A 26,947-nucleotide genomic window follows, 5' to 3' on the forward strand; every position below is an offset into this window, starting at 1 on the left:
GGCCCTAAATCTAAACAAAGGAAACTACGAAGGTATGAGGTGTGAGTTGGCTAAGATAGACTGGGGAACTTCATTAAAAGCCATGACGGTGGACAAGCAACAGTTAATATTTAAGGAATGAATGTATGCATTGCAACAGTTATACATTCCTTTCTGGCACAAAAATACAATAGAAAAAGCAGCCCAACCATGGCTAACAAAATAAATTAAGGATAGTATTAGATCCAAAGAGGAGTCATATAAAGTTGCTAGAAAAAATAGTAAGCCTGAGGATTGGGAGTAGTTTAGAATTCAGCAAAGGAGGAGCAAGAGGTTGATTAAGAGGGGAAAAATAGAGTATGAGAGTAAACTTAAAAGGAACATAAAAGCAGACTGTAAAAGCTTCTATAAATATGTAAAAAGAAAAAGATTAGTGAAGATAAATGTAGGTCCCTTACAGTCCAAAACGGGAGGATTTACAATAGAGAACAAGGAAATGGCAGGGCAATTAAACAAATACTTTAGTTCTGACTTATGGAGGAAAACACAAATAACTTCCCAGAAATGCCAGGAAACCAAGGGTCTAGTGAGGAGGAGGAATTGAAGGAAATTAGTATTACTAAAAAAATAGTGCTGGAGAAATTAATGGGACTGTAAGCCGATAAACACCCAGGGCCTGATAATCTATATTCCAGGTTACTAAAGGAGGGGGCCATGGAAATAATGGATGCGTTGGTTGTCATATTCCAAAATTTTGTAGAATCTGGAACAGTCCCAGCAGATTAGAGGGTGGCAAATGTAACCCCACTAATTAAAAAAGGAGCGAGTGAGCAAAAAGGAGAGAGGGAGAAAAAAGAGAATTATAGACTGGTTAGTCTAACATCAGTAGTAGGGAAAATGCTAGAGTCTATTGTAAAGGATGTGACACTTAGAAAATATCAATGGGATTAGACTAAATCAACATGGATTTATGAAAGGGAAATCAGGTTTGACAAACCTACCGGAGTTTTTTGAGAACGTAACTAGCAGAATAGATAAGGGAGAAGCAGTGGTTGTGGTATATTTGGATTTTCAGAAAGCTTTTGATAAAGTCCCACATTAGAGGTTAGTGTGCAAAGTTAAAGCACCTGGGTTTGGGAGTAATATATTGGCATAGATTGAAAATTGGTTAGCAGGCAAGAAACAGAGTAGGAATAAATGAGTCTTTTTCAGAGCGGTAGGCGGTGACTAATGGGATACCGCAGGGATCAGTGCTTGGGCCCCAGCGATTCATATTATATATCAATGATTTGGATGAGGGAACCAAATGTAATATTTCCAGGTTTGCTGATGACACAAAACTTGGTGGGAATGTAGTGTTGTGGAGGATGTTAAGAGGCTCCAAGGCGATTTAGGCAAGTTGAGTGAGTGGGCAAATACATGGCAGATGCAGTATAATGTGGATATGTGTGAAGGTATCCACTTCGGTAGGAAAAACAGAATGGTAGGGTATTATTTAAATGGTGATTGGGAAATGTTGCTGTACAAAGGGATCTGGGTGTCTTAGTACACAAATCACTGAAAGCAAGCATGCAGGTGCAGCAAGCAGTTAAGAAGGAAAATTATATGCTGGCCTTCATTGCGAGAGGACTTGAGTCCAGGAGCAAGGATGTCTTACTGCAGCTGTACGGGGCCTTGGTGAGTTAACACCTGGAGTATTGTGTACAGTTTTGGTCTCTTTACCTAAGAAAGGATATACTTGCCATAGAGGGAGTACAGCAAAGGCTCACCAGACTGATTCCCGGGATGGCAGGATTGTCCTATGAGGAGAGAATGGGCCAACTCGGCCTGTATTCACTGGAGTTTAGAAGAATGAGAGGAGTTCTCATTGAAACATAAAATTCTGACAGGGATGGACAGATTAGGTGCAGGGATGATGTTTCCTCTGGCTGGGCTGGGGTGTCTAGAACAAGGGGTCACAGTCTCAGGATACGGGGTAGGCCATTCAGGACTGAGATGAGGAGAAACTTCTTCACTCAGAGGGTGGTGAACCTATGGAATTCTCTACCATGGAGGGTTGTGGAGGCCAAGTCACTAAATATATTTAAGAAGGGAATAGATAGATTTCTAGATTCTAAAGGCGTCAAGGAGTATGGGGAGAGAGTGGGAGTATGGCGTTACGAGCAGGCTCGAAGGGCCGAATGACCTACTCCTGTTCCTATTTTCTATGTTTCTATGTTTCCCTTCTAGTGATGTCAGGCTGATACCCCTTAAAAGTATAATACAGTTCTCAGTATTTCCAACATTTTCTGATTTTATTTCAAATTTCCAGCATCTGCTGTATTTTGCTTTTTGTGTGAAACTCCTGGTGATAATGTATTTCAGATTTTTGGAGCTGATTGAAATTTATACCTGCGATTCTCAGACTCCATTAATCCTATAACATGGCCATTTTGACATTGGAATAACTGAGAAATAAGGCAAACGCTAAATGAAGATTCCTAGTGACGTGACACCAATTAACCATGCCTGACTATCTAATTTAAGAATATAGAAATTGCCGTTGATGATATTAGTGGAAGCCCACTCATAGAAGTAGAATCTACAGCACAGAAACGGGCCACTTGGCGTAACTGGTCCACGTGGTGTTTATGCTCCACCCGAGCCTCCTCCCATCCCACTTCATCTCAACCTCTCAGTCTAACCTGCTCAATTCTTTCTCCCTCACATTTATCCAGCTCCCACTCAATTTGCTTATATGACATCCCTCTTGTCACTGTTTTAACACTGCGTTAACCCATTTCACATGGGTTGACACTTACACTCAAACAATGGACTCAAGTACATGAAGCACATGAAGTATTTATCTGTTTAATGTCACCAACTGATCACTTCTAAGCGAGGTTTATGTTTTTGGAAAGTAGGAGCTGATTCTATCATTCATTTCCTGCAGATTTACTATGTAAGGTGCATGTTTTGCAGATGCTACAGTAGGTTTTAGCTTGCTTAAGAAAATACAATGGTTGATTTTATTTTAAACACTGGATTGTGGTGATGCCAGAGAGAGCCTGTAAAAGTGCTTTCCAGCAGCTCATTAATAGTATAGATATAGCAGCATTAACCCACCCAAAAATCTTGCTATATTTCAACCCCTTCTCAAACCCCTATTTCTTTAAGACTAATTGTTTGATTTTTTTCCCCCCTGTAAACTATAAGCCCTGATTTTAACCTGAAGTGGGGTGGGGTGTGTGAGGGTGTTAAGTTGGCAAGAAGTGCCCATGACAACAGGGGCATGAAGTTCAGGCCTTCTGTGTTTAGGCAGAAGGACTCTCCCCCGGAGGCAGGTGGGGGATTGTGATTGATAAGGCGCCTGTCGGTCTTGAGTTGGAATTTTGGGGTCAGGAGGCCAGGGACCCAAGGAAACAACCCCCGACAGTAAGGACTGTTCAGGATGTGTTGGTAGTTTTGGAAGAGTGGCACGGGGTGGGGTGGGTGTGCGTGGTGGTGGTGGTGGTGTTCACAGTGGGGACATGGAAGGCCTGAGGTTTCCTTTTGGGTGCTGGAGGGCACCATATAAAAAAAATCTTACCTTCTGGCCCCATTTTTGCAAGCCAGCAGATTTCTCTACTAGATCTTGTATTTGGCACAACGCGTGTGAGCCAGGCTAAAATCGCATCATCATCAAAAATCGCATCATCATTCGCCTGAGATGGCAAGGTGCGACACTGCAGAAAGATGACAACAGGTACAAACTCGCCAGGAACGTGGTGTGAAGTGCTCGACTTCGTAGCCACCCAGCTGCCCACCCTACAGTCAGAGCGAGAAACAGATAAATTTACAGCTCAGGAGTTATCCAGCCCAATCCCACCTCCCAGCTCTACTTCCCTTGCCCCTGTTTGTTACGGCACTTCAATTGCATATCCAATAACTTTTTTAATGCGCTGAGGGTTCCGGCCTCAACTAGGCATTAAGTTCCAAATCCACAAAACTCTCTATGAGAATAAGTTCCTCCTCAACTCCTCTGTGATTCTTCTACCAATTACTTTAAATTTATGCCCATGCTTATGAACCTCTCATCTAAGGAAAATAGGCCCTTCCTATCTAACTCTATCTAGGCCTCTTAAAACTTTGTACACTCAGTTAAATCTCCTCTCAGCCTCTGTTCTAGCTTATCCAATCTTTCCTTGAAGCTAAGGTTCTACATTTCTGGCAACATACTTGCTAATGTCTTCTGTACCATCACTAGTGTAATCGCATCCTTCCTGTAATATGGTGACCAGGACTATACGTTGTACTTGATTTCTTCATTTGGTTATTGCTGGTGAGCTATGGGTTCCAGTTATAATCCAGAGGCAGCCGGCTGCTCATATAGCGGGGGAGTGAATTTGGTCTGATCATATATTAGCCAAGATCCTCAACAGTCCTGGAGGCGGGGAGAGGGTTGAGCTGGCAGGTCTAGTGATCAGGCAGCAGGGAAGGCAGTGGGCCAACAGCAGCCATGGATTTAATATGGAGTATGGTGGAGCATGATAAGTAAAAACCCTTGGTTTGGCTTCTGAGCACCTAAAGCAACTGACCACAGCTTGAAGGGATGCCTATGCAGGAGTTCTGGCCAATATGGTGGATAGTGCAATTCCAACACAGAATGAGCCATGTTGACCACCATGTTGGATCATGACTTGCCTGTTTAAGGCCTGTAAAACCGGTACAATGTGATCCAATCTCTCACCCCTTGTCTCTCTCAAAGTACAGTATACCACCATACCTTGAAGATTTTGGAATGGGCAGTTCAATGGTGTTTCAATTCTAAAATAGGAAGTCAGTCCAGCTTATTTTATGTACCTTTCATGTTATTCCCCAGACTCTCCTGGAACTGGGGGCTTCTACTGATTATAAGGATAGCCGTGGCCTGACGGCACTCTATCACACTGCGATGGTGGGAGGAGACCCTTACTGCTGCGAACTACTGCTTTATGAACATGCTTCAATCGGTTGTAAAGATGAAAATGGATGGCAGGAAATCCATCAGGTAAATCAAACTATTCTTCTTTTATACACTCTTTCTAGAAAGTAAAATTCCAGGGTGGGATACTGGTGTGCCTTTGTCTGAAATCCTCTTTTCTACTCGTTTAAGGTAAATGACTTAATCCATCCATTAAAGTGGTGCAGAGAGGAATTTCAGGAGCAATAGTTAAGTACCCCACAGCATCATTTCAGGGTCACTGTGATTACATTTTATGATTTCTCTTTTGCTGCAGACTGCTATATTTTAACAGGTTAAGGTAACATAGGGTTCATGTTATCAAGTGAGCAATCAAAAGGATTTGACTAATAATCCAGGGAACATGAGTTCAAATCCCACCACAGCAGTTTGAGAATTTAAAGTCAATTTTTTAAAAGCAGACATTAAAATGAAAATCCAGTATCAGTGAAAATGATCACAAAGCCGTTGGATTATCAGCAAAACCCAACCGTTCTTTCAGGACCAGCAGTCTTACCTATATGTGAATTCAGTTCTGCATCAATGTGGTTTGTTCTTAACTGCCCTCTGAAGCGGCCTCATGAGTCACTCAGTAGTATCAAAAAAGGCTCACCATTGCTCTCTCTTGGAAACTAGAAATGGCCAATAAATGCTGGCCTTGCCAGTGAGGCCCACATCTTGGGCATGGATTAAAAAAGCGAGAGGTTTTGTCTAATTCATCTAAATGTAGTTTTGATCAAAGGCTGGAAGTTGGATAGAAAAAAATGGTGCATTCACTGCACAAATAGCAAACAAAGTCTCCCAAACAAGATCGATCAAAAAGGGAAGGGGAACAACAAAGAAATAATCATTTAAATCTTAAGAGAGCAACAGGAAGTTATAAAAAGAAAGGCCACATTGATTGGCCTGTTGCTGTGCTTCCCTTCCATTTTCCTCTAACTGACATTAACTATTATAGTTTCATTGCCCATGATTCATTTGGTTTCTTTCCACAACCCAAAGGCAAAAATGGATGGATATAAGCTCATCTCAAAGCTACAGTTGATTGATACAACTGCGGCTCAGCTCACGAAAGCATGACGTTGCATATTTTGCAGATGTAGTTGCCTTAGAAAGGGTCTATAAAGAATGTGTTGAAACCTGTATAGATAAGATCAGAATCATTTTGCATCCATTTTTCATCAAACCTGGAAAATTTAAGGAGGAAGATAGGTGGTGCCTGCATTCATGAACAGACTGAACAGATATGTGTCTAGCTGAGTGTAACACAGCTCCCAACGCTGGAATCTCCAATTTATTTATTCGGAATTGTGAATAATGCAACTCATTACTAATGACAACTCATGCCATGAGTTAGGCTGCACTGACAGCATGGATGCACTGACACATCTAATCATAGTCAGCTAACTTGTATTATCTGTTCTAACACACCAAAACGTTGCTTCCTTGGATAACACGTTTGAGAAACTTCTAGTCATGGACAAAGCTTACACTTAGCCATGAGGTAGAAAAGAAGGAAATAAGCTTTTGGAAAGAAAGACAGACACCACAAAATTGGGCTCCGTAACAATTGTTGTGCTGTTGCCACGGGTGCTGGTTAGGTTTTTTTGTAATTCATTTACGGGATGTGGGCATCGCTGGCTAGGCCAATGTTTGTTGCCCATCCCTAATTGCCCTTGAGAAGGTGGTGGTGAACTGTTCAATTTCTGGTCGATGGTAACCCCCAGGATATTGATAGTGGGAGATTCAGTGATGGTAATGCCATTGAATGTCAAGGGGTGATGGTTAGATTCTCCCTTGTTAGAGATCGTTATTACCTGGCACTTGTGTGGCGCGAATGTTACTTGCCACTTGTCAGCCCAAGCCAGGTCTTGCTGCATTTGGACATGGACTGCTACAGTACCTGAGGAGTTGCGAATGGTGCTGAACATTGTGCAATCATCAGTGAATATTCCCACTCCTGACCTTATGATGGAAGGAAGGTCATTGATAAAGCAGCTGAAGGTGGTTGGTCTGAGGACACTAACCTGAGGAACTCCTGCAGTGATGTCCTGAAGCTGAGATGATGGACATGTTTGACACTGCAGGGACCAAAATTGCACATGTTCCACATGACTGCGGAGGTGACCATGGCTATGAATTTCTTCATGTTGGGGTCTTTCTAGGCAGGAGCAAGTGACACTTGTAGCATCTTCCAGTTGGCATTCCACTGCCGCATAAGGGAGGCTATCTGCACCCACTGCCTACTCAATGTTAGTGCATTCGAAGACCTTAGAGCATGCTGTCTGCCCTGCTCAAGGACTTTTCCATAATCAGCCAGAATGCACCTCGAATTTAAGTGGTGCAGGTTGGCTTTAATTAATGTAGGCTGGCTTTAAGTGGTGCTAGCCTCACGCGAACTTGGCCCTCTGCTGAGCTATACAATGAATGGCATGGGTTAATTGCACATTCAGATCCCAGCACTTATTCTAATCTTTCCCCATGGTAGCTTATAGTTAAGTTGAGTGACAGATAAATATTGGCGAGGACACCAGGGTGAATTCCACTGCTCCTCACTGAAATGGTGGGACTTTTATATCCACCTGAGATAGCAGACACATCCTCAATTTACGATCTCATCCAAAAGACAGAGCCACTAACTGGAGTGTCAGCCTAGATTTTGTGCCTAAGTCTCTGGACTTGAACCCACAACCTTTGACTCAGAGTTGAGATTGCTGCCCACCAAGGCTGGCCAGTAAGCTAATGGTCACTGCAGGGACCACAAAGCTTCAACATTGCATTTCAGTCAATTACATTTTCCCCTTCAGATGAGAAAGAGGTGGTAATTCAGTATCTTACTGAAACAAAATACCTGAAGCAAGAGACTGCAATCCTGACTTTACACTCACACCCTCGCTCCAGCTGGTCTCAAATTCAAACACAACAGATTTGCTCTCTTTGCAACATGATTTCATGGAAACTCACCCAGATTCCTGCACTCAATCACTGTGTTCTTGCTGTAAAAATTGTCAGAGTAGCTGTTTGACAGCCAAGATATATTGAGTCAGAGCCCTAGCACCAGGTGCACACCTAGGTGAGCTTCTTGAGTATTGTAGGAGCTGCACTTATCTAGGAAAGTGAGAATATTCCATCGCACTCCCGACTTGTGCCTTGTAGATAGTGGACAGGCTTTAGGGAGTCAGGAGGTGAGTTATTCACCACAGAATTCCCAGCCTCTGACCTGCTCTTATAATGGTCTCCTAAGCAAAGCATATAGCCAGGCAGGCAGGGGCGATGCTCCATCTATGCAGCTGCTGGCATGTGTCTCGGGCAAATGTCATAACATTGTGCACTACCAACCTGTGATTTTACCATCCATAAACATTAAAGGACACAAGCTTGACACCATACAAGACAGATTGGCCTGCTAGATTGGCACCCCATCCGGCCCCTTAAACATTCACCGCCTTCCCCACCAACGCACAGTGGCAGCAGTGTGTACCATATTTCAAGATGCACCACAACAACTCACCAAGCCTCATTCAACAGCATATTCTAAAACTACGACCTCTATCACTTAGACAATTGGGCAGCAGAGGCATGGGAACACCACAACCTGCAAGTTCCCTCCAAGCCACACACCATCCTGACTTGGAACTATATCGCTGTTCCTTCACTTGTGACTTGGGCAAAATCCTGGAACTCCCTTCGTAACAGCACTGTGGGTGTACCTACATCACATGGACTGCAGCGTTTAAGCTTGTCATTAACATTTCAAGAAATTTTAAGGATGGGAAATAAATGCTGGAGTTTCCAGCAATGCCCGCACCCCAAGAACAAATTTTTAAAAAGCAAGAGCACAAGAGCATAATTTTATGATTTATATTTCCTGGGGTAGTGCCGTGTATGTTGATGGGGAATATGATTTTATAGATTTCTCGAGCCCTATTTTTACCTCGTAAGTATACAGATTGGGTGCTTCATTCTCAGATTCCCACCATGTGACCAGCTAACTGAGTTGCAGAAGATCTTGGACTGGATCCTCTAAGGAGCGGCAATCTTCATCCGATTGCTGCTCCACTCGAACTTCTCCCCAACTCGACGCTGCTCCGCATTTCTTGCCGGGTCTTCTGAGCCCGTTTTTTTTTGTTGGAAAAATATACTTTATTCATTAAATATCTGAAAGAACATTGCAAAACATTTCTAAATGGCCATCCCAAAAAGTGCAATCAGATTCAACTTTTACACATGGATCACAAGGTGCTTCATTACAATCAATGAATATTACAGTCATTTCAATATGGACAGTCAGACAGGGCCATGATATTTGAGTTATCAACATACATCATGTTGCACTCTGAGGTGCTTCAATACAATTATGATACATTTAGTATTCACTACATACTTTACCCAATGCCCATGTACACAGTTTTTCTGCTGTTATGACATGGCCGATGATGCATGCCAGGTGGATCAACTCCACGAGGGCAACTTCATCACGCAATCACAACTATTTTTCAATTTGTATTTATTTTGAGATGTGTGCTTTGAATTCAGGAGTAATAAGACTATTGCAACTTCCGAGGTCTTTAGAAAACTAGGTTAAACATTTATTAACAAAAGAAAAGATTTCAAGCACATACATAAGTCCACAAGTCACTAATATAACAACTCCTAAAACCACTAATTAATCTGGCTCCATTACGGCAACAGCAAAAACAAATAGATTTAAACAGATTCAGGCAGAGCAGCATAATATCCTGGACAGTCGCATTCAAAATGAGTTTTCTCAGCTTCAGTTCCTGTAGACAGCAACTTGATGCACAAAGGCTGGAAGCTTTTCACACTTGTGTTAGATCATAGAATGCCTCCCCCCTTACACATGGCTTCATCTCCTTTATACAGAGTTCTCCCTTTTTAATGCAAATTCCACTGTTCCCATATGTTTTTGCAACTTTACTTTTCTCATAATATAAATCTTTCATAGCACTAATTTTATCAGTAACCTTTGGGAAAAATAAACACACTGTTTGACTTAGATTCTTCAGGCTAGGTGTAAACTCTTACCATCTCTTGGAAATTCAAACTACTCTGGTTTATCTAAAAATGCAAATTTTCCTTACACCTCACATTCTAAAACTTCAGCCATGTTTGCATATTTAGCATTTCAAACTTAGTTACTTTTTTGATAACTCAAAGCCTCTAGACCAGCTGTCTCCAATTCAATTAAATCACCCCCACACGCACGTGCACACAGGGAAACTAATCCAAGCCTCACAATTAACCCACTTTTTCAATAAATCACAATAATATTATGAAAATTATTACATTTTCATGACGGAGCAGCAATCAGCGGATAGCAACAAGAACTGGGAATACTGGCTGATGTTTCTTCATTTGTCCTTCCCAAATCCAAAATGCTGAAGTCAATTGTAGCATCCCTAGCACTGCCCTTGATTAAGGTAATCTAATCCAACTGAGACAAAGCAGAGAACCTGGAACCTTCAAGTCCATATGACTCACTTAATTCCCTACAACATATTTATCCATCACCAGCTGCCCAGTGATTTACTGAATAAAGTATCATTATTATAAGTGAAAAAGAAATAGTTTTGTTTTGGGGACTTCTACTGCCTTTAGTTGATGATACACAATGACAAAGATCCCATGGAACAGAGTTTCTGCCGTGATGATTCGGAATAATATTTCGGCACAGACTAGAAGGGCCGAATGGCCTGTTTTCTGTGCTGTAGTGTTCTATGGTTCTATGTGACAGGGAACTTCACAAAATGCTGGGATCTTTTGAATAGTGAAATACACGGCAATTAAGCCTTTATTTGTTTTGATCTTTATTCAGTACAAAAGGATATCAATCCTCTGAACTTATCCTTTTTGACTCAAGAAGTTGCCTTTACAATTATAAATGCACAAATTCTCTGTTCTAAATATAATTTTTAATCTGTGCCTGTGGTTTCAAATAGCGAAATCTTCCCTCCCTTGAAAAATTGAGGTTACTGTTATGGGGAAAAAAAAGTTGTGCATGTTGTCAGAATATTGAATGATAATTTCAATTTGTGCTTCTTTTTATTAGGCGTGTCGTTATGGTTACGTTCAACATCTGGAACATCTGCTTTTCTATGGGGCTCATATGGGAGCACAGAATGCCTCAGGCAATGCAGCACTCCATGTCTGTGCTCTTTATAATCAGGTGAGAAGCTGACATTCATTGCAATATCTTAATTTCTATTTTACAATTAATCTTCTTTCATATTGCAGTTCACAAATTGATCAGGAATACCAGAAATAATTTTAGAAAGAACGTAATTATATGTTATAGCATAAAGTAACTGCAAAGCTGAAAATTACTGTTGTCAATAACAGTGGACACAATAGTTACAGCATCATGTGAGATTCCTGTCAAGTGCTAACTCATTTCTTTTACATGGGTTAACATCTCCACTAAAATAACAGTCAGAGGAATGCTAATTTTTTTTGCCACTGATATACCTAACAGTAATTTCCAAGAAGAGTCATTTTTGACTTGAAACGTTAACTCTGTTTCTCTTTCCACAGATGCTGCCAGACTAGATGAGTTTTTCCAGCACTTTCTGTTCTTAAATTAGTAATTTCCAAGCTCTGAGCTGCTCCTTGAGCTTTCCAATTTAATTCCGTAGGAGAACCTGTGTTACAGAACATTACTTATCCCAAGCCAGTCAAAGGTTTGGCTTCTGTCCTGTAAGGATGAATGCTTTGACCCAACTCCCTTTGATATTTCATGGATGGGTTTCCATTGGCCAAGCATTCAGACATCATTATCTTTTCAGCAAATATTATATTCTTATCAAAGTAAGTTGCTCTTTTATGAAGTACTAAAGAATTGGTTGAAAAAATCACCCAGATGTGGATGATTCAATCATGTCATGTGCACTCTGCCCAAAGGCAGGCCCTTAGCTCATTGACTGCTGATGCTTCATCCCGAGCCATCTCCTTGGCACTTTCTATCAGTGGTGTCTTGCCATTGCCTTCCACTCTTAGGGTGGGGCAAAGAAGCAGGTTCTAAGTCTACCTCAGCCAGAACAGGAGTCAAACCCGCACTGTTGGCAACATTCTGAACCACGCACCAACCAATTGACCTAAGTTGAAACAGCTCCCCAAAGTGGATGATGCCAAAATACAAGGTATAGTTAATTTGTTGGATGGCCAGCAAAAGCTGCAAAGGGATAAAAGTGAGTTTGGGGGAATAGACTAAAAAGTAGCAGAGGGAATCCAATGTCAGTATGTACGAAATGGTGCATTTTGTGATTTCAGTGATTGTATACTGAATGGAAGAAGGCTTAGAATTGTGGAAGAGCAGAGGGAATTTGGAAGTGCAGGATCACAAGACATTAAAGACAGCATCAAAAGTTTTCTTAAGGTTTTGAAAAAAATCTAAACTCAAGGAGTTCTAGGTTTTATTTTAAGCTATAGAATATAAAAAGCAAGAAGTAATTATGAAAGTCAACAGAACATTAATAAGCTCTCGGTTATATATTGGTATGCAACTTTGGGCTCTACAGCACGGGAGAGATATTGAGACTTTAGGGAAGGAACAATGCAGGTTCATTAGGATGGGAAAATGTGATGCTATGAGGAAACACAGATATAAAGAAAGCATTGAACAATTGGGCTTTGCTTTGTTGATAAAATGCAGGTTATGGAGTGATATGACAGACATATTTCAACTTATCTATGTGTGGGATAGGGTAGATAGAAGCAGACTGTTACTAACACTTAAAGTGGTTGAGAATGATCATAATTATCGTTCTGTATGTATCTCATCAAATGTTCATTCAATCTGTCCTTGGCGCGATACAAAGGCATGAGTATCCCACTTCACAAAAAAATGCTATGGTTAGATTCCTGAATTATGCAAATGTACAAGGGGATATAGGACAGCGTTATTCACTTCCCATAACAATGAAAAGCACTTAGACTGTTCAAAGGAGAAAATGATGCCATTGAAACCCAAGAAGGTATGTACAACAAACTTGAAAATATAATAGTCTTTGGGAGTAAAATATGTAAATAGATTTCTTTGGCATGATTCATAACAAAGCCATACTAGATTAAATGATAGTAAACTGGAAATAACTCATCTGTAACTGAAAGTTTACTTCTGAGCATTGTGCAGGATTTTAGCTCACCTCATGCTTCATTGATACACATGTATTGATTCCAGATTCAAATTCACCTTCTGATTCATTTATGGAATGTGCCTCAATTATCCATGTTTTCTCCCTTATCTTCAAACTACTGTTGTGTTGATGAGGTTACCTCCTTTCTGTGTTGCTGAGGCTCTGTTGTTGAGTGGGGAAAAAATTGGCAGATGAAATATAATGTGGAAAAATGTGAGGTTGTCCACTTTGGCAGGAAGAATAGAAAAGCAGAACATTATTTAAATTGACAGGCTCTGGAATGCTGCAGTACAGAGGGATCTGGGTGTCCTCATGCACGAATCACAAGAAGTTAGCATGCAGGCACAGCAAGTCAGCAAGTAATTAGGAAGGCAAACGGAAGGTTAGCCTTTATTGCAAGAGGGATGGAGAATATAAGTGAGAAAGTCTTCCTACAATTGTATAGAACACTAGTGAGACCGCACCTAGATTTGTTCTCCTTATTCAAGAAGGAATATACTTGCATTGGAAATAGTTCAGAGAAGGCTCAATAGGTTGATTTCTAGGATAAGGAGGTTGTCTTATGAGGAAAGGTTTAGCAGGTTGGGTCTCTACTCTCTGGGATTTAGAATGAGAGGTGACCTTATTAAAACAATATGTAAGATTCTGAGGGAGCCTGACAGGATAGATGCTGAGAGAATGTTTTCCCTTGTGGGGGAATCTAGAACTAGGGAACACAGTTTTAAAATAAGGTGCATCCCGTTTGATTCAGAGATCAGGAGGAATTTCTTCATTCATTAAGAAGTTCATTAAACTTTGGTACTCACTACCCCAGAGATCATTGAAGGTTGAGTTAGACAGATTATTGATCTGCAATAGAGTCAAAGGTTATGAGGGGACAGGTAGGAATATGGAGTTAAGGTCTCAGTCAGATCTTCTATGACCTTATTGAATGGTGGAGCAGGCTTGAGGAGCCAAATGGCCTATTCCTGCTCCAGTTTCTTATGTTCTTCCGAACAATTGGTGAATCATCCGTCGTTACCTTGGACATCTTCAAGGCTGACAGACTCTGGCACCGTGCACTTCAAGATGAGTTGCCATCATATGTCTTACGTGGCAATCTAGTTTCCTCTTGAGTGACTGTGCTATATTTGAAGGCTCATCCTCACACTTCTTTTCCCATTAGCTCAGGGATTTTCTCTCACTCTGTTCTCTCTTCATATTTATGATCTTCTCCTTTGGCCGTTGAACACAATCCACTCTTTGGCTGATTGTTCCGCTCTACATTCCATCAATATCCTTCAGGTTATGTGATTGCAACCTCCATTCCTCTTGCAGGCCATGCTATTCAATTTTATTTCTTTCAGTCTTTTAAAAAAAACTAGGATATATGTTAAGTCAGGAACAGAATTTCAGACCACTTTTTTCCACTTTCATTCACAGTCATCCTCTTCACACCTAGGAGCAGTCTTGGTGGGTTTTTTTTTTTGGACATTTTTAGATGCAATTAAACATATTTTGTGGACTGGTAACCAAAATTATACCAGGGTGCAGGTTAGCTCAGTTGGTTAGATGGCTAATGTGTAGTTCCAGCTGAGGTAGACTTGGGACTTGCCTCCTTGCCCTGTTCCTGAGAGTGGAAAGCAATGGCAAACCACCACTGACAGAAACTGCCAAGAAAATATTTGCACTGAGTGCTGCTTGAGTGCACAGACTGTGAAGCTGGGAGTTTGGTGAGTAAGGGAGTTTTGTGAAGAGGAAAACTATAAATTAATTAGGAAAAAATAAATGTAATGAACACATTAAATATGGCAGGATGGGTGATGTGGTGCGGCTGCAGCATGTGCGAGCTCCTGGATGCCACTGCAATCCATGGCAACCACATCTGTAGTAAATTTATGCAGCTTGAGGAGCTTTGGCTCAGCTAATGAGCTGGAGGCCGAGCTGCAGACATTGCGACGCATCAGTGAGGTGGAAAGTTACCTAGACACCGTGCTCCAGAAGGCAGTCCTTGGGTTAACGTTGCCTGCTTTGGCCAGTGGTCAGGGACAGAAGGGATGTGATTGAGAGACTGGCAGGTAAGAGCTTCCACCCTTGCAATTGAGCAACAAGTTTGAGGTTCTTATGGCTTGTATGGACAAGAGTGAGGGCTGTCATGTGGAAGAGCAGACTGACCACGACACCATGGTACAGGAAGCCATTCAAGTTGGGTGGGGGGGTAGTTAAAAGGAATGTAGTGTTAATAGGGACAGCATAATCAGGGGGATAGACATTGTTCTCTGCAGCCAAGAGCAAGAACCCAGAAGGCTGGATGATCCAGTTGTTGTGGTCCATGCAGGTACCAAGGACAGAGGCACTAAATTAGAAAGGAGAACCTCAAAGGTATTAATCTCTACATTTTTACCTGAGCCACATCCAAATTGACATAAAGTAAATAAGATTAGTAAAATGAATGCGTGGCTCAAAGAATGGTGTGTGAGAAGTGTGTTCATGTTCGTGGGGCACTGGCACCAGACCTGGGGATTTTAGATCTAGTATTGTGCAATGAAGAAGGGCACATTAATAATCTTGTTGTAAGGGAGCCTTTAGGAAAGCGTGACCATAATATGATAGAATTTTACATTAAGTTTGAAAGTTCAATCAGAGACCAGGGTTTTAACTTTAAGCAAGGGAAACCATGAAGATATGAGGGGAAATTTGGCTAGGGTGAATTGGGAAACTATGTTAAAAGATATGATGGTAGACAGCCGATGGCTAACATGTAAAAAGCTATTACATAGTTTACAACAAAAATACATTCCTCTAATGCACAAAAACCCAGCAAGGAAAATGTTCCAACCGTGGCTAACAAAGGAAATCAAGGATTGCATTAGATCAAAGGAAGAGGCTTATAAAGTTGCCAAAAAAAGGTAAGCCTGAGGCTTGGGAGCATTTTAGAGTTCTGTAAAGGAGGACCAAGAAAAAGATTAAGGGAAAATAGAATATAGAGAGTAAACTAATGAGAAACATAAAAACGGACTGTGATAGCTTCTATAGGTATGGAAAAAGGAAAAGATTAACAAAAACAAATGTGGGTCCATTACAAGCAGAGTCAGGAGAATTTATAATGGGGAATAAGGGAACAGCAGAGAAACTAAACAAATGGTTCATAGCCAGGATTTAACAGCTGCGCTGCAGCATGTCTCCCCCCAGCAAGCCATTTAAACCTCCATGCAGTTCGGCGGGACTGTAATACCCTGCCTGGTGTGAGGGACCGTAAAATCCTGGTCCATGTCTGTCTTCAGGGAGGAAAATACTAGAAACCTCACAGAAATAATGGAGAATCAAGGGACTTGTGTAAATGAAGAACTGCAAGATATTAATCTTAGTAAAAAAAAAATAGCACTAGAGAAATTAATGGGACTTCAAGTAGATAAATCTCCTGGAGCTGATGATCTACATCGCAGAGTGTCGAAAGAGGTGGCTGCAAAGAAAGTAGATGTATTGGTGGTCACCTTTCAAAATTCTATCAGCTCTGGAATGGTTCCTCCCGATCAGAAGGCGGCAAATGTAACCCCACCATTTAAGAAAGACGGGAGAGAGGAAATGGGGAACTACAGACCTGTTAACCTGACATTAGTAGTTGGGAAAATGCTCAAATCTGTAATAAAGGATGTGATAATAGGACACTTAAAACATAATGGTAGGATTGGGCAGAGTCAACACAGATTTATGACAGGGGAAATCATGTTTAACAAACCTGTTGGAGTTTTTTGAGGTTGGAACCAGCAGAATAGATGAGTGGGAACCAGTGGATGTAGTATATTTAGATTAGGAGAAAGCTTTTGATATGGTCTCCCACAAAAGATTAGGAAACAACATTAGAGCACATGGATTGGGGGTAATACACTGACGCGGATTGAAAACTGGTTAGTGGACAGAAAACAGAGAGTGGGAATAAATGGGTAATTCTCAGGTTGGCAGGCTATGATTAGTAGGGTACTGCAAGGATCAGTGCTTGGGCCCCAACTATTCACAATCTATATCAATGATTTGGATGTGGGGATTAAATGTAATATTTCTAAGTTTGCAGATGACACAAAATTAGGTGGAAGTGTGAGTTGTGAGGAGGCTGCAAAGGCACTTCAAGGGGATTTGGAGAGGCTAAGCGAGTGGGCAAAAATTTGGCAGATGGAATACAATGTGGAGAATTGTGAGGTTATCCACTTTGGCAAGAAAAACAGAAATACAGAGTATTTCTTAAACGACGAGAGGCTGGGAAGTGTTGAACTTCAAGGGGACTTGGGTGTCCTTGTTCATGAGTCACAAGCTAACATGTAGGTACAGCAAGCAATTTAAAAGGCAAATGGTATGCTGGCCTTTATTAGAAGAGGATTTTTTGTATAGGAATAAAGACGTCCTACTGCAATTATATATAGCCTTGGTGAGGCCACGCCTGGAGTATTGTGCACAGTTTTGGTCTCCTTATTTAAGGAAAGATATACTTGCCATAGAGGGAATGCAACAAAGGTTCACCAAACTAATTCCTGGGATGGGAGGAATCATCCTATGAGGAAAGATTAAATAGACTGGGCCTTTATTTTCTGGAGTTTAGAAGAATGAGAGATGATCTCATTTAAACATAGAAAATTCTTAGAGGGCTCAACAGGGTAGATGCTGGAAGGATGTTTGCCCTGGCTGATGGGGTCTAGAACCAGGGGACACAGTCTCAGAATAAGGGACAGGCCATTAGGACTGAGATGAGGAGGAATTTCTTCAGTCAGAGGGTGGTGAATCTTTGGAATTCCCTGCCTCAGAGGGCTATGGAGGTTCAGTCATTGACCATGTTCAAGACTGAGATCGATAGATTTCTACATATTAAAAACATCAAGGGATACGGGGATAGTGCAGGAAAATGGTGTTGAGATAGAAGATCAGCCATGATCTCATTGAATGCAGAAGGCTGAATGGCCTAATCCTGCTTCTATTTCTTATGTTCTGAAAAGGGCTCAGGATGAAGCATCAGCAGACAATGAGCTAAGGGGACGAATTTCCCCCCCACCCATCGAGGGGGAAGTGCAGGAGCGGGCGCGTGCAGGCGCGCCTCCAATTGGTGCCCCTGATCGGGGGCGCGCCGCCATTTTACATGGGTGGGCCAATTAAGGCCCGCCCAGCGTGACGTCTGTCAGGAAGCGCTATGCTCTCCCTATGCAGGCAGAGGGGATTCCCTCAGCTGAGAGTGTGCTCTTTTGCGCATGCGCACGAAAGAGCACACTCACCTCCCTAAGGCTAAGTGCTGCCTCAGGGAGATCGGCGCCAAATTTAAAAATGGTCAATGTTCAAAATAAAATTTCCCTGACATGTCCCCTCATGTGACAGTGTCATATGAGTTGGGACATGTCCATCACTTTTAATCAAACATTTATTACATTTTTAAAAACCCTTGTGAAACATCATCCCGCCCATGGATGAGGTTTCATGCTTTTCCTGAAGCCCACCAGGGCTCCTGGCCTGTCCACCAACCTTAAGGTTGGACAGGCAGGTCCATTAATTAGTTTTTAAATGGCCTCAATTGGCCGTTGACAGGTCGGTGGGCACACAGCTGATTTGGCTGCACCCCCGTCGACCTGAAAATTGAAATGATGCGGGAGTGATGTCGGGAATTCTGCCCGATGTCATCCCGTGTCATTTTACACATTGGCGAGTGAATATCTGACCATTTTCATATCCCAGAGTTACAGTGGGGCTGGATTTCCTGGCAGAGATCAGGACCTCCGTTTTGGGTCCATTTGGGGCTCCTGAGCCCATCCATGTTGTTGACAAGCCCACTGGAGCAACCATCCAGGAGAGGTGGGCACTGCTGTGGCAAGGAGGTGTCCTTGGTTGCCTGAATGGAAATGCTGAATTAAAGAGGCCTGAAGCTGGTTAGTCACAGTTAGTGACTAAGCTGGCAGCCTCTGCACTTGGCATGGAGCGACCCCGATGGCATGAAAATACTGGAGCCTTTGCAAAATGGCCCCTAAGTGGGGCTTTAATTGGCTGCACACCTCCATGGAGAGCGCAGCTGACTTAGACTTTCTAGAACCAGGGGTCACTGTTTAAAAATAAGGGGTCACCCATTTAAAACAGATGAGGTGAAATTTTTACACTCAGAGGGTTGTGAGCCTTTGGAACTCTTCCTGAAAAGGTGGTGGAAGCAGAGTCTTTGAATATTTTTAAGGCAGAGGTGGATTGATTCTTGTTAAGCAAAGGGGGTGATAGGTTATCAATGGTAAGCGAGATGCAGATTTCAGGTTACTATCAGATCAGCCATGATCTTATTAAATGGCGGAGCAGGCTCGAGGGGCTGAATGGCCTACTGCTCCTAGTCTGTATGTTCGCAGATGACTCAGTTCCTCCAGAGGCAGGAATTCACCGGGGAGCAATCCTGACGCAGCTCTCCGCTATTTTCTCTCCAGACCCTACCTTCAAAGCTGACCCCATGGGCAGAATTTTACGGCAGTGGGATTTTACGTTCCCGCTGAAGTCAATGGGGTTTAGAATGTCTCGCCGCATTTCACAGCCCCGTCCCTGCCGAAATGGGGCCTTAAAATTCTGCCCCATGGGTCTAGGGAAATCCAGCCCCATCAACATTTTAAGTGCTTTGTCAAATTGTTTGAAAAATAACAGTTCTTGCCTTTCACGCTGAGGTCTTTCAAACCCTTTATTGAATGAATTATTTTCTAAAGTGCTATGATTTGGCCTTGACAGTAATCACATCTATCAATAATTCACAGGTCCTTTGTTAAAACCTCACTGCTAATTCAGTTTATAACTCATTCTCTTATCAAGGCACAGTACATTCCATTAATCAGTTTTTAATACAACCAGTATAAATCCTTTATATTATTTGTCTCTTCCTATTTGAGTATCAGCAATAAGTTTGACACTCCTACAAATGGATTCATTATACAGATTACTCATGTAGTTTAGAAACAACAGGGATCCAAACAGTGATTCTATTAGATCTCAAGATCTCCCAGCAGGGCTTGAGATCTCCCAAGTGTCCTAGGCCCAGCCATTTTCAGCTCCTTCATCAATGACCTTCCCTCCATCATAATGTCAGAAGTGGGGATGTTCGATGATGATTGCTCAGTGCTCCATACCATTCACATGTGTACAGGTTCCGAAACAGTCATTGCCCAAATGTAAAAAGACCTGGACAATATTCAGATTTGGGCTGACAAGTGGCAAGTGACATTTTTTTAAATCATTCACTGGGCTTCACTGGCTGGGCCAGCATTTATTGCTTATCCCTAGTCGCCCTTGAGAAGGTGGTGGTGAGCTGCCTTCATGAACCACTGCAGTCCATGTGGTGTAGGTACACCCACAGTGCTGTTAGGAAGGGAGTTCCAGGATTTTGACCCAGCGACAGTGAAGGATTGGCGATATATTTCCAAGTCAGGATGGTGAGTGACTTGGAGGCGAACTTGCAGGTGGTGGTGTCCCTATCTATCTGCTCCCCTTGTCCTTCTAGATGTAGTGGTGGTGGGTTTGGAAGGTGCTGTCTAAGGAGCCTTGGTGAATTCCTGCAGTGCATCCTGTAGATGGTACATACTACTGCTACTGTGTGTCGGTGGTGGAGGGAGTGAATGTTTGTGGATGTGGTGTCAATCAAACATTGTTCTGGATGGTGTCAAGCTTCTTGAGTTTTGTGGGAGCTGCATTCATCCAGGCAAGTGGGGAGTATTCCATCACACTCCCGACTTGTGCCTTGTAGATGCAATTGTGAGGCTATGGTGATCTCCAACAAGAGAGGATCTAACTATTTTTCATTTTCATTCAATGGCATTATCATCACTGTATCCCTACCATCAACATCTTGGAGTTACCAATAGCCAGAAACTTAACTAGACCAGCCATAAGTACTGTGGTTACAAGAACAGGCTGGGAATTCTGCAACGAGTAATTCACCTCCTGACTCCCCAAATCCTGTCCACCATCTACAAGGCAAAAGGCAGGAGTGTGATGAAATAGTGTACACTTGCCTAGATGAGTCCACCACTAGCAACACTCAAGAAGCTTGAAACCATCCAGTACAAAGCAGCTTGCTTGAATGGCACCCCATCCACTCTTCAAAATTCACTCTCTCCACCACTGGTGCACAGTGGCAGCAGTGTGTACTATCTAAGACTTCATCGACAGCACCTTCCAAACCCACAATCTCGATCAGCTAGAAGGACATTGGCAGCAGATGCATGGGAGCACCATCATCTGCAAGTACCCCTCCATGTCACTCACCGACCTGACTTGGAACTATTTTGCCCTTCCTTCACTGTCACTGGGTCAAAATCCTGGAACTCCACTGTGGGTGCACCCGCACCGTGTGGACTGCAGCAGCTCAAGAAGACAGCTCAAGGACCACCTTCTCAAGGACAATTAAGGATGATAAATAAATACTGGCCTTGTCAGCGATGCTTACATCCCATGAACAAATGGATAAAAAAAGCAGGTTTCAAGAACACCCACCAGAACTCATGCTCTCCCTGCGGGAGTTGAGAACATGCAGCAGGACTCAAGACCTCCCGCAATCTCACTATTTTCTTATCCACTTCCATACGCTAACATTGATCCTACTGACTTTCAGTTTGATCAGAATTCTTTGTGTGGAATTTCATTAGAATGTTCTGAAACTCTAAATAAGCTGTAAAAGGAGAAGAGGCACTGTCCTATTGGCAATCTCCTCAAGAACTCAAGGAGACTGGTCTTTTTCCTTTACTCGTCCCACCCATGTCTTAGAGGTATATTCATTATTTTTTTGTTACCTGTTTTTGATGTTTATTGGTGAGCCTTTAATTATCTGGTCAACTATTTCACATAACCAGGCAGGAAAGTGACTTCACAATGTATGGCCAAAATGAAATCAACCATGATCTTACTGAGAGGCAGAGCAGGCTTGAGGGGATGAATGGCCTCATCCAGTTCCTATTTCTTGTGATCTTATGATCCCTATGCTTTGCAGAAATTATTAAATTGACCCATGCATAACATTCAAAATGGATCATTTTAATCCCTATGCAGCCCTGTAAAAGTATTGATTCTGTCGGGGGGCAGCTTTAAAATAACTAATAACTTGATAGAATGTGTTGTTTCAGAATTCAGCTGTACGTTAGTTTGCTAGGAGTCCCGAGCAGTTGTAAGTGAAGCTTAATACTGCTGATAGCATATATTTCTGAAGGTATGGTTTCAGTTGACATGCAGTACCTTGCATTCAGATCTTCACCCGGAGAATGCTCTGCCCAGGTATATATGTAACAGTGAAACGTTCTATCTGCACATTGGCTGCCCTTTGTTTGCAGTTTCTCACCATGTTTCATCAGCTTTGTGTAGGCAGAGTACTATTTCAGTATATCTGTGGGTGGCTGGATTTAATTAGGCAGAGCCTGCTTGCTCACATATGCTTTTGCTAGCTTTAGCATTCTTGCTGCGGTTAAATACCCTTCCAGATTATAAAAACAAATTAGCTCCATGTCGCAATTAAAGTAGCTTTTGTTCCCTACGCAGAGGGCAATTCTCTTTAATTTTAAGTCTTTGGGACATGACATGAGCAGCACTCTGTTAATTTTACTCTTCTGCCAATTTCCCCTAATTTTGTTCCAAATGAAAGGCGACAAGGTAACGATCTCGAAGTACAGCTTCTTTATGTTTCTGTTAAAGCATGGCAGCTAGTGCCAAAAGTGTCAGTGTTACTTGTTGGAAAAGATATGCTAAACAGAAATCCTGTGTGTCAAAGCCACATGCTTGTTTCATCTTCTTCTGCCTAACGTTTTCTTCTGATTATCACTTGGTCCAAGAACGTCTTATGAATGAATTCAAAAGAGTGTGAAGAGAAGGTTATGAAGCAACGCTACAACCTATAATCTTTGTGGCTATATCTGTTTGCACCAAACGCTTTATCTTTTACCACTCATTCACAGTCAATGTGTGAAAATCCTAGCCTCATTCTTATTTTAATCCTTTTTAAGCATGAAGAAAAGTATTACTGTAATTTTCCATGTTTACATAACGTGCTTAAAAATTAGAGAAACAATTAAAAACAATACTATGTAGCTCAGTTTTCACTGGAAGTATAGTGACTTGCAACTAAAAATGATAATGTCAATGAAAAGGCTTTTCCCTGGAGCTCCTTGCATAACCTATTCAATTCAGGCAAAACCAGTCAACCAGAGAAGTGAGCGGCAGAGAAACAAGCTATCCAAGTCGTCATAGCTGTGCTGACTCTTCCAAGGACCAACTACAAATTAATCGCCCCGATCATCTTTCAAAAACAACAATAGCTTGTATTTACATAGCACCTTTAATACAATAAAACGTCCTAAAGCACTTCAGAGGACCGTTATAAGGTGATAATGGGGCAGATGACCAAAAACTTGGTCAAAGAAGAATGTTTTAAGGAGTGTCCCAAAGGAGGAAAGAGAGGTAGAGAGGTCAAGAGTTTTAAGGCGGGACTTCCAGAGCTTAGGGCCTTGACATTGAAGGTGCCAATGGTAGAATAATTAAAATCAGGGATGCTCAAGAATGCAGAGTTAGAGGAGCACAGATATCTAAGAGGGTTGTGGGACTGGAAAAGATTACAGAGATAGGGAGAGTTGAGGCCATGGAAAGATTTGAAAACAAGGGGTGGATTTTCCATGCCCGTTGGCAGGGGGCATGTTTGGCGGCGTGAGGGAAAATATGGCAAGAAGGCCAAAAATCGGTTTCACGACGTCATGAAACCCATTTGCAACCATCCACTCTGCCTGTCAATGGCAGTCTGTGTTCCCCACCGTCGGACATCAGAAACTTCATTGTAATACATCTGCATATCATTATAAGCCCAGCTCGCTGGGATCAACCCCCACACACTGGATCGTCCGAGCAGGTTGGCATGTTGCACTCCAATGTGTTTCACAACTGCACATAAGCAACGCGCACCTGGTGAGCTGCACTTCACTCAGGACTTCGAGGTTTGTTTACCTACCTTGCTTCCGGCAGCACTTGCAGTCATCAGCGCCAGGCTTCACTGGCAGCACCACATCACTTTTAGGAGGGCTCAAGGGCAGGTCTCTCCCTACCAGATCAGCCATAAGGTGGAGGTGGATTTTCCACAGCTGCAGGGCTAGGGCTTTCCTGTGGAAAGGGGAGAAATGGCCTCAGACAAGGGAAAAGGCTGGAAGGGGGTCATTCCAGGGTGTGTTTGGGGGGCACAAGTTGATCTGTGCAAGTGGCCTCAGGATGGTGAGGGCTGAGGAGGCATTCTCGGGAGGAGATGAGGCCAGGTGGAGATGTGAAGGTCAGTGTGAGAGTGTAAGTGGTGATGTCCCTTGAGCTGGCAGTGAGTGAGATGCCAGTGTATGTGTGATGGGCTTGAGTGTGTGAGTTTAGAGTGATGAGTTTGCTGCCTTAACCTGGCGGCATGGATGAGATCATTCATCCTCTTTCTGTATTGGATGGCCAACCTCTTCTGTGCAGTATTGGCACTGACCACCACTGCCATTGCATACCAAGCCGGAGTGGTGAGATTTCTGGAACTCCTGCGGCCAGAGTGGGGGTAGAGGACATCACGGCTGGCCTCCACGGCATCTAAATGGCATTCCCAGGACGTGTCACTGAATCGGGGGAGGTTGCAGGTTTCTTGCCTTTCGGGGCCATGTTGTCTTTGTAGTAGTCCTGGCTTAGAAACACTGAGACGTGTGCACACGGCTGCACTTTAAATATGCACCCAGCATGAGGAGGCAGCAAGGTGACGGTGTGGCGGGCAAATGAGAGCCTGCCTGCCATCGAAACGGTGTGTTTCCTGGGAACGCATTATTAATGAGGCAGGATTGGGACGATATGACATGAAAAGCTGCCATTGTGGCCGGCGGGTAAAACGTCCTTTTTCCCGCCCGCTACCACACTTAGTACAAATCTGGGATGATTCCACTCAAGGATGCAAACTTTAAAATTGATGCGGTGCTTAACCAGGAGTATTGAAGGTCAGTGAGCACAGAGATGATGGGTGTACAGGACTTGGTGCACATAAGGACACATACGGTAGAGTTTTGGATTACCTCAAGTTTATGGAGGGGAGAATGCGAGGGATGATCAGGAGTGTGTTGGAATAGTCAGGTCTAGAGGTACCAAAGGCTCTCCTCATAACACTCTACCTTCTTTAAGCTTCTATTGTGTTTATTTATTCCTTTTATCCTTGTTCTTTCAACTACTGTCTGTGTTACATTGGTGTATTTCTCAAAGTAAAGGCCCACTGTTACCATATGTTAATTCTGTGCCCTGCTAGATATGGCTATGCATGCAATGCAGTGGATTATATGAAGGTTTGGCATGGACAAGCAGTGAATACAACATGGATTGACAGTCTGCAGTCCACTGCAGGTGCCATATACCTGGTATGGGGCACTGTTGGTTAACATTGCCCCGCCAGATCCCTTAAGAAGCACACTGCCTTCTCCCACATCTACTGCCAGGTACTGCAGTGCTGTAGATAGCTTTCAGCTCATCTAACTTCTGTCTGCCAATGTGCACTGTTGTCCTCCCGAAGTGCTAATCAGAGCAAGCCTCCTTCTGCCTCCCTCACATGAAAGAAAGTCCAATTTGCCATCCCGTAAACAAGGGTTCGGCTCAGCGTGTTCTCAAATGCTTCATTTTGAGCCTTCACATTGTGCTGTCTGTCTTTCGAGTTTCACTCACCAGTTTTTCTCCCTCCTCCCAACAATAACCTTTGTAATGTTCAAAACCTACTGCTGCCAATTTCACACCTTTAAAAAGAAGTCCTGAAATTTTCCCACCAAAGTACCCATCTACCTTTATGTAACTTTATCCCTTTAGGTTTTGAGCAGCAGCCCTTTAAGGGCAGCACATTCCTGATTCCATGTGTTTCCCCTCCCAGTGCTTCAATGCAAGGCTGTATCTGTTTAGCAACATGGGAAAAGCATTTAGGTGACCCACCCAGCAAGATCAGAAGATTTCCCAAGTAGCATGGATATATATGCTGTCAGTGATAATGTGATCAGGTTTCCTCTGTGTAGGGGAATCAGCTCTCTCAATTGATTATATTATTGACATTTTGGTTCCATGAGTGAGTGAGGGGCCTTAGATCTAACTGTTCAGGTGTGTCACACTTCAGGATTTTTAATAATTTATTTCCTCAGAAAGGATTTGATAATAAAGTCCACTGTCAGTATTTCTTTTTAAGCAAAGTGTAACCTTACCACTTCTTTTTAAAGAAAGTCATCTAGACAGAAAGGCCTGCTTGTTCTCTACAGAGCCGAGAGAGTTAAGGGGAGATTTAATAGAGGTGTTGAAAATTATGAAGTCTTTGATAGAGTAAATAAGGACAAGCAGTTTTCATTGGCAAATTGGATAAAGAAGCAAAGGAGAGATGAGAATTTTTACGCAGTGAGTTGATATGATCTGGAATGCACTGCCTGAAAGTGTGGTGGAAGCAAATTCTAGAACAACTTTAAAAAAGGAATTGGAGAGATACTTGAAAAGAAAAAATAATACAGGGGTATGGGGGGGAAGAACAAGGGCAGGGGAATGAGATGAATTCGATTGCTCTTTCAAAGGCACAGCATGAAGAACTGAATGGCCTTCTTCTGTTCTCTAGATTCTATTTTCTCCTGTTCTCTGCCCAAAGCAGGTCTGACCCACGGTGTTGCATTGTCCACCACAGGTAGGGCAAGGAAGCAAGTCCCAAATCCACCCCAGCTGGAACAGGGGTCAAACCCCTTGCTGCTGGCACCAATCTGAATTGGCTATCTGAGCCAAGCAGCACCCCCAACACCCCCACTGCCCCAAGGAGTCCAGGTTGCTGTGGCAACATGCACTTTTACATGCATGTTATAGCATGGAACTATGGATAGTGATGGTAGGCTAC

General features: G+C 42.6%; 1 protein-coding gene across 3 annotated transcripts in view; it reads left to right on the forward strand.

Annotated features, from left to right (window-relative positions):
• shank2b (SH3 and multiple ankyrin repeat domains 2b) overlaps positions 1-26,947 on the forward strand; it is a 1,028,817-nt gene that overhangs the window by 294,925 nt on the left and 706,945 nt on the right. For all 3 annotated transcript variants that reach the window (XM_078549478.1, XM_078549479.1, XM_078549480.1), the window contains exons 8-9: positions 4,820-4,987; positions 11,010-11,126. In XM_078549478.1, the coding sequence (XP_078405604.1) occupies positions 4,820-4,987; positions 11,010-11,126 (285 nt within the window). The remainder of the gene's footprint in view (positions 1-4,819; positions 4,988-11,009; positions 11,127-26,947) is intronic.

This window comes from Cetorhinus maximus, chromosome 9 (assembly GCF_964194155.1).
Source record: "Cetorhinus maximus chromosome 9, sCetMax3.hap1.1, whole genome shotgun sequence".
Lineage (NCBI taxonomy): Eukaryota > Metazoa > Chordata > Chondrichthyes > Lamniformes > Cetorhinidae > Cetorhinus > Cetorhinus maximus.